The 7,307-nt window shown below is 41.6% G+C and overlaps 1 protein-coding gene across 2 annotated transcripts; it reads right to left on the bottom strand.

The window, feature by feature from the left end:
• Nucleotides 1–5,171: 5,171 nt before the first annotated feature.
• LOC131229082 (uncharacterized) lies at nucleotides 5,172–7,104 on the bottom strand. Of its 2 annotated transcripts, XM_058224945.1 has the most exons (5): nucleotides 6,296–6,409; nucleotides 5,814–6,198; nucleotides 5,663–5,710; nucleotides 5,306–5,542; nucleotides 5,172–5,205 (listed from the first exon to the last, which is right to left on the bottom strand). In XM_058224945.1, exons 2-5 carry the CDS (start codon nucleotides 5,937–5,939, stop codon nucleotides 5,185–5,187), a joined length of 432 nt encoding a protein of 143 aa, XP_058080928.1. In that variant the 5' UTR covers nucleotides 5,940–6,198; nucleotides 6,296–6,409; the 3' UTR covers nucleotides 5,172–5,184. The 2 variants fall into 2 exon arrangements, with proteins under 2 accessions (XP_058080928.1, XP_058080927.1); XM_058224944.1 differs by lacking the exons at nucleotides 5,663–5,710; nucleotides 5,814–6,198; nucleotides 6,296–6,409 and adding exons at nucleotides 6,669–6,872; nucleotides 6,954–7,104 and having other exon boundaries at nucleotides 5,306–5,492.
• Between the last annotated feature and the right edge of the window lie 203 nt (nucleotides 7,105–7,307).

The raw sequence follows: 7,307 nt of genomic DNA, 5'->3' as shown, positions 1-7,307 counted from the left end.
AGATCGAGGATTTACATGCCAGGGATCTGAGGAAATCAAGCCGTTCACATTAAAGAGGCTCGAAAATGGTCCAAAATGCGAGATCATAGGGTTCCCACCATCTGATCAAGTCGAAACTTCATACGTGGCCTGAGGACCATGAATTAACCGTACACGTAAAATTTCATCGATTGGATCCCTCTGGAAGTGGCCCAACTGACAGATCAGTCCACAATTTACTGATCTGGGGCCCACCTGCTATCCGGATATGTTTCAAATTTGGTTTCCACGGTTAAAATGAGATGAGTGAACGGATGGACGGATCAGATTTTACACATACATCGCCTTGGAACCCGATCACGTGACGCGTGTATACGGGGTGGTATAAGATTGGACGCGCACTGTAACTCAAAAAATCGGTCAGCGTGCGCTGACCGATATTTCCTTAAAGAAATTCCAAAGCTCCAGCGCCTTCACCGCCGATTGCTGTTTTTAGCTTGTGGGACCCACCCATCATGAATTCTGATGATCAGAACCTTCCATTGTGTCCAGGGGGTGCCTATAAGCCTCACCTAGGTGTCCTTTTGGACCCATGAACATAATAACAGGAAGATTACCGTCCAAACGGAAGATGGACGGCAGAGTAGAAGAACTTGTGGACCACATTGAAATCAGCTCGGTCTGGGCCTGTCTGCATGATTTTTCGTCCTAAATACAATGGACGGTATGGATTTTCCAAGAAACATCTTCCTGGGGCCCGCCGATCGTCACAGCGCTCAAACGCGCAGGCTCTGTTTCGCAACAAAGCCTGCGGTGGATTGTTGTGGGCCACCCTCTGAAGTGATCGGTCCGATCTGGACCGTCCAGTGGACTCCAAAGGGACCTGTAACCATCACCTAGGTGGAAAAATTCCAAAAGACAGTTTGAGATCAGTTTGGATTGTTTAAATATCGGTCGAACGGCAGCGAGATAGATCGGGCGGGCCGCATCAAGAGGCAGCCAAAACCATCCCTTCCCAGCTTAATTTTTGAGACAGAAACAATGATCGGGCTGGATTTCCAATCCAGCAACGATCAGGGACCCCATATCCAACATAAAGTGGGTCGGTTGCATGTGTTACGCAGAAGGCTTCGCACCTGCGGAAACCGGATGTTTCATGTCCGTTCTATGACCATGGCTAGGATCGACCCAATGGTCCTGGCTGTCCAAACCCTTCATATGGGGCAATCGATTACCCCCAAGAAGACTGAACGGAGCGGATCACGCGATCAGTTCCCCATTCGGTTTCTACCGGTTGCTGTGCAAGGAGGTTCCTGGAGTTGTAACTACGCACTGACTCTAGCTGCCCACGTCTGAGTTCCGATCCACATCCAGCAGCTACAAAAGGGAGAAAATGTGAAGGAACCAGGGAGCTTGGCTTTTTGCTGAAGATAGTTGGGTTTGAGAGAAGCAACAGAGAAGACTGGAAAGGAGGACGTGAAGTTTTTAAGCTGATTTTTTTTCCATTCCCTCTTGTTCTTTTCTTTCTTTTTTTTCTATTATCACTTGCTTTGTTTAGCCCAGTCATGTGTGGCTAAACCTCTTAGCTAGGGCTAAGAGGTGAAGCCTGTAGCGAGATGGGAGAGTCTATTCTATGCATTTAATTAAAATTTTTGAACTTAACTTTGATTTTTAAGTTGATTATTAAAGGAATATTTTCTCAGTCTTTAATGGTCTGTTGTGACTGAAATTACAATGGGTTTGCAATGGCTTTGAATACTTCTTTTTCTCTTTTAATGTTTATGACGTCAGGAGGCGTCTGTTGTTCACCATCGTCTCCTGGGCATGGTTGGATGATAATACCTTTCCTAACCTTCATGGCATGTTGATTGGTTGGTAATTAGTTTAATTCTTTTGTTAACTTTGTCTCCTAGGCATGGTGTGGTGATGGAATCCATTCTAATTCATATACCTTTCATCTCTTTAAAATTATATCAGAAGAAGTTCAGTTTAATTTTCATGATTTTTGAAGCAGGCATAAGATCTCCCTGATCTCTACAAGTGGATCCTCTGTTCCCTAGTTTCCTTCCTCTGAATTCCTTAAAGTTTTAGATTATTATCCCACAATTATTTCTTAAATTCTATTTGGTTTAGATCACATCTTAGTCTAGTTCTAATTCTACTTGGTTTCAGATAACGTACAGGTATCAGTCCCTGTGGATTCGACCTTGGTCTTACCGAGTTTATTACTACATCACAACCCTATACTTGGGGAGTGAACACTACGGGCAGCATGATTTTGGCTACAAGTTTTAGGATGCAGAAAACAAGAAAATCATCAGAAGCAAGGACGTAGTCTTCAATGAAAAAGTGATGCATAAGGACAGTGTGCAGGAAAATGAGGCCAAGGAGAAAGAATTCGTAGAGATAGAAGAGTTACAGGACACGGGTGTTACAGCGCCACAAGATGATCATGCACAGGAGCATTATGAGGCAGAGCCACATACACCAGTTGTGAGGAGGTCTACTCAGGAGAGGAGACCCACGGTCTGACACTCACCCTCCTTACATTATCTACTGCTGACAGATAATAGTGAACCAGAATATTTTGAAGAGGCATTAAAGACAGATACACGGGTTAAGTGGGAGCAAGCCATGGATGAGGAGATGAACTCTCTTGAGTCCAATCGTACATGGGAGCTAGTCACCCTATCTATGGGTAAGAAAGCTCTTCATAACAAGTGGGTTTACAGATTGAAGGAGAAGCACGACGGTTTGAAATGGTACAAGGCTAGACTGGTTGTGAAAGGGTTTCAACAAAAGGCAGGTATCGATTTCACTGAAATATTTTCACCTGTGGTGAAAATGTCTACGATTCGTATAGTCTTGAGTATAGTGGCTACAGAGGACTTACATCTAGAGCAGCTAGATGTTAAGACAACCTTTCTTTATTGGGACCTTGAAGAAGAGATATATATGCATCAGCCGACACGATACGTGGCACCAGGAAAGGAGAACAAAGTGTGCAGACTAATGAAGAGTCTATATGGCCTGAAGCAGGCCCCGAGGCAGTGGTACAAGAAATTCGATAGTTTCATGTCGGGAAACGGTTATAGGAGATGTCATGCAGACCATTGTTGCTATTTGAAGAAGTTTGATACGTCATACATCATCCTTCTTCTGTACGTTGATGATATGCTTGTGGCCAGTTCAAGCATAAAGGACATCTCAGATCTCAAAAGACAACTGTCTAGAGAATTTGTCATGAAGGATTTAGGAGCTGCAAAACAAATCCTAGGTATGAGGATAAAGCGTGACAGAGAAAACAAGAAACTAGTTTTGTCACAGGCAGAGTACATAGCCAAGGTACTTGATCGATTCAATGTGGGAGGTGCTAAGCCAGTTAGCACTCCATTAGCCAACCACTTCAAGCTATCTAATGAGCAAGGTGCAAAGACGCAGGAGGAACGAGACTACATGGCTAAAGTCTCATATGCATCAGCTATTGGGAGTCTCATGTATGCTATGGTGAGCACGAGGCCAAACACTGCTCAAGCAGTGAGAGTTGTTAGCAGGTTCATGAACAACCCCGGGAAGGAACATTGGGAAGCTATGAAGTGGATTTTTAAATACATGGTAGGTACTAAAGATATAGGGTTGTGCTATGGTGGATCAAAAATCAAGCTACAATGCTATGTGCATTCAGATTTGGCAGGAGACATCGACAGTAGAAGAAGCACTACAGGTTATGTCTTTACTCTAGGTAGTGCTGCAGTCAGTTGGGTCTCTCAGTTACAGAAGATAGTATCTATCAGTACGACAAAAGCAGAATATGTTGCGGCTACAGAAGCGTGCAAGGAGATGGTGTGGATGCAAGGTTTCATGGAAGAGTTGGGTAAGAAGCAAGCAGATTGCAAGCTGTACAGTGATAGTCAGAGTGCAATACACTTGGCTAAGAATTCAGCCTTTCATTCAAGGACCAAACATATTGCCATCAGATATCACTTCATACGTTCGTTACTGGAAGATGGATCGATTGCTCTGGAGAAGATTCATACAAGTGAGAATCCTGCGGATATGCTGACCAAGGCGGTCACACGGGAGAAGCTGAAGCTCTGTTCAGCTTTGATTGGTCTTCAGGCTTGAAGATAGGGAGGTGATGCACTCTGGATGAAGAAGACGAAGGTTTAAGGCGATGTGTCTCCAAGTGAGAGATTGTTAAGATGTGGAGCCACATCTGGGACCGTCTTCGACCGGTCGTGAGCCATGCTCGACCGGTCGTAGGGTCCAGCTCGACCGGTCGTGGACCGGCTCGACTCAAAGTCCAGCGAGCATTGTTTTTTGATCTCGAGGTGTTCGACTAGTCGTAGCTCATTCACGACCGGTCGTGGGGTCCTCTCGACTGGTCGTGCAGGCTGCACGACCAGTCGAGGTTATGCAGATTCGTTCCGTGATTTTGCGCGGATTTCGTGTCGCAAGTCCTTTCGCAATTAGGATGCGGAAATGAGAGTTTCATAAACTATAAACAGGGGTTCCTAGGGTTTTTCACATAGAGAAAAAAAGTAAGGAAAAATTATTCTAAGGTGTGGGCAAATGGTTTTCTTTGTGTTTCCAAGGGAGAGGTTAGTATATTGCTTTGTAATCTTTGTTCTTCATAGTGGAAGTTTGTATCCGTAGTTTTTTACCCTATTTTGGAGTTTTTCCACGTATATCTTGTCTTGTGGTTTGTTTTGAATACTTTGATCTATTTCTAGTTTATATTTCTTTCCTTTTATCGTTTGTGGGTGAGGCCTAAGATTGGATCTAGGCTCACTGTATTGTTGGCGTGCTGCGCAACAACAACTCTCGGTGAGCATGTTCACTGCACACATGGCACACACACGCATGTCAATCTAGACTATTCAAATAATATACAAGATTAGATTTTTGTTAAGAATGTGCCTGCATTCACAAATCAACATTTTGAAGACTACACATAACATGATATGAGTAGCTGAAAAAGAAGTCCTTTGTAAGGTCCACTGTGCACAGGAGCTTCTTGTATCTATGCCATCAATAAAAGATACAAACACAACCTACAGAATCTAAATCTCAAGGATTGAAAATCTTGGATTTGGATTCTTAAGTAACAATACAAATCTCTGCAAGCATTGCTACAGAGCATCATAGCATTTTAAGAACGGAACAATGCAAACCATACCGAATTGTGAGATCCCTCCATTTAGCTCAATCCATAGCTGTCACAACCTATAAAACAAAATAACAAAAAGAAATTAGTTAATATTTACAATCTTATATAAGTTCTATTGTATATGCAAATAAAATAAAATAAAAATAAAAATCTTACTAAACAACAACAATCGGGCCAACAAATACTTGATCCAGCTGCATCCCCAATTGTTCTGTATCGTCCATAGGGTCTCATCAAAGTCTCTTCACATACAATTGCCACCTGAATATATACTTCCCAAAAACCATTTCCAAGTGAGAACCCGCCTACTTTTGTGAGCGGATCCTTACTCAAGACAATTCCTCTAGCAACAGTAACCCCACGGATACTAGTAAGAAGAACTTCGATCACGTCCTACAAATAAAATTTACTATTTAACACAATACATTGTATCATTTGTATACCATATCTAATTAAGAACACAATAATCTCAAAATATAATAAAAGAACTATTCAATTTGTGTGAAAATTTACCTTGGTACTACTGCAAGTCGTAGTCTTTCCCTTTTTCGCTAAGTGTCCCTATAAATGATAATTCAGTGTCAATCATCATATACCGACTAAACTCTATATAACATAGGACATAATATACATGTAAATATATGCATATATATCATATAATTACCTGGCTTGATGATGAGGCCGGTTGGTTTGGGTTGAGATTAGCTAAATTATCTGATACTGTGGATTTCAGATTTGTCCTAGAGGATATCAGTTGTGCCACAGATTCTTTAAAAGATGAAAATTTCATTTAGGGATGATACTTCCGATTTTAGGGATGATACTTTAATCTGCAGTCCCTCATATTTTTCATTTTTACTCTGAGCAGCGGAGGCAATCTTTCATTGGCTACGTGTTGTTCCCCACAAATCAGTCAGAGTGGGGCCTAACCCATAAGTGCGGACTCGGCCATGTCGATCTTCTCCCATTACTAGAGAGAATAAGTCTTTCCTTCCTGTGCTATTCTGTGAGGTATCGGGCTACTGAGAAATTCGTTCATTAAGTTGTTCCTGCAATAGAAAAAATATCGGTTTAGATTGTACAATGATAAATGAGAGAGAATTTTTTTTTAAGTATAAAACATAACAATTAGATGCATGAATATACCATTACTCTTAATGAAGCCTCATCTACAGGCCTACCACTCTTGCACTTATGGGTCAATATAAACACATTTGCTCGGCTTAGATCCTCGCCACTAGTCGTTTTCTTCCTCTATCATTATGTAAACAAGTTATATATAAGAAATAGACCAACATGGTTAATCGAGTGATTATGAAAATTTACCTCTTCCTCACGAATCTGTGTAAAGCTCTTTGAGCTTACAGCCTGGCCGATTAATTGCTTTTTTTAATTCTCTAAATTTGTCTTAGTATGAGCCTATATGTGAACACACCGACCGAGCAAATTATAAGATATAAATGAAAGATTATTGTGCAATTCTAAAACATAAAGTAATCAATAGTTACTCATCACATACCTTCCCCTCTTCAGAGTTCCAAAACTGAATGAGGGCCTTCCACTGATCCTCTTTGACCCACTCATCAAGGTCCGTGAGCCGCTCCTCGTCAGTCTCATGAGGAGAATAGTGGAGTTTTTTCGGTTCACATTTCCAATCCTTCCATTTTTTACAAATTGATTGTAACACCCACTTCTTTGCATCTGCGTCAAACTCAAACTTGGACTGCATCACATGTTAAAACCAGACAATCACATAATGAACAAAAAATGAAAAAAGAAAAAAAGAAAGCATTGTCACCATTACCATAACAAGTCCCAACATATCATCCTTTTTCTCATTCGGTAGTGCCCTCCAATCAGTAAATGTAAAGGGTGCATATTCCCCGTTGCGTGCTATAGTCCCAGGAAGTTTGTCAACTTGTTAACATTGTCACCAACGGATTGTCCTTTAGTGTTGACGGGAATAGGAATGCATTGTCCATATTCTGCATCACTCTCTTGACCATCCGGGCACGAAAAACCAAATGCATCTTCAAACAATCCGTGCATATCGTCACATGGATCTGGATCATCACCTTCAACATTTGTAGTAGTAGGCATAAAAGAAGACGTAGCTTCTCCATGAAAACACTAATGGGTGTAACTCGTATTAAATCCA

This window comes from Magnolia sinica, chromosome 16, assembly GCF_029962835.1.
Source record: "Magnolia sinica isolate HGM2019 chromosome 16, MsV1, whole genome shotgun sequence".
In the NCBI taxonomy this organism is placed as follows: domain Eukaryota; kingdom Viridiplantae; phylum Streptophyta; class Magnoliopsida; order Magnoliales; family Magnoliaceae; genus Magnolia; species Magnolia sinica.
Note: the sequence above shows the minus strand (reverse complement) of the source record. Positions and strands in the feature narration are given on the sequence as shown.

What these genes read in the sequence shown, in the direction of transcription:
- LOC131229082 (XM_058224944.1), bottom strand. Translation starts at nt 7,027, where the DNA reads ATGCACCCTTTACATTTACTGATTGGAGGGCACTACCGAATGAGAAAA. An exon ending in GGAACTCTGAAGAGGGGAAG is followed by an intron (nt 5,493 to 6,668) that starts GTATGTGATGAG and finishes TACTGTTGCTAG; the next exon opens with AGGAATTGTCTTGAGTAAGG. An exon ending in GGCCCGATTGTTGTTGTTTA is followed by an intron (nt 5,206 to 5,305) that starts GTAAGATTTTTA and finishes TTTGTTTTATAG; the next exon opens with GTTGTGACAGCTATGGATTG.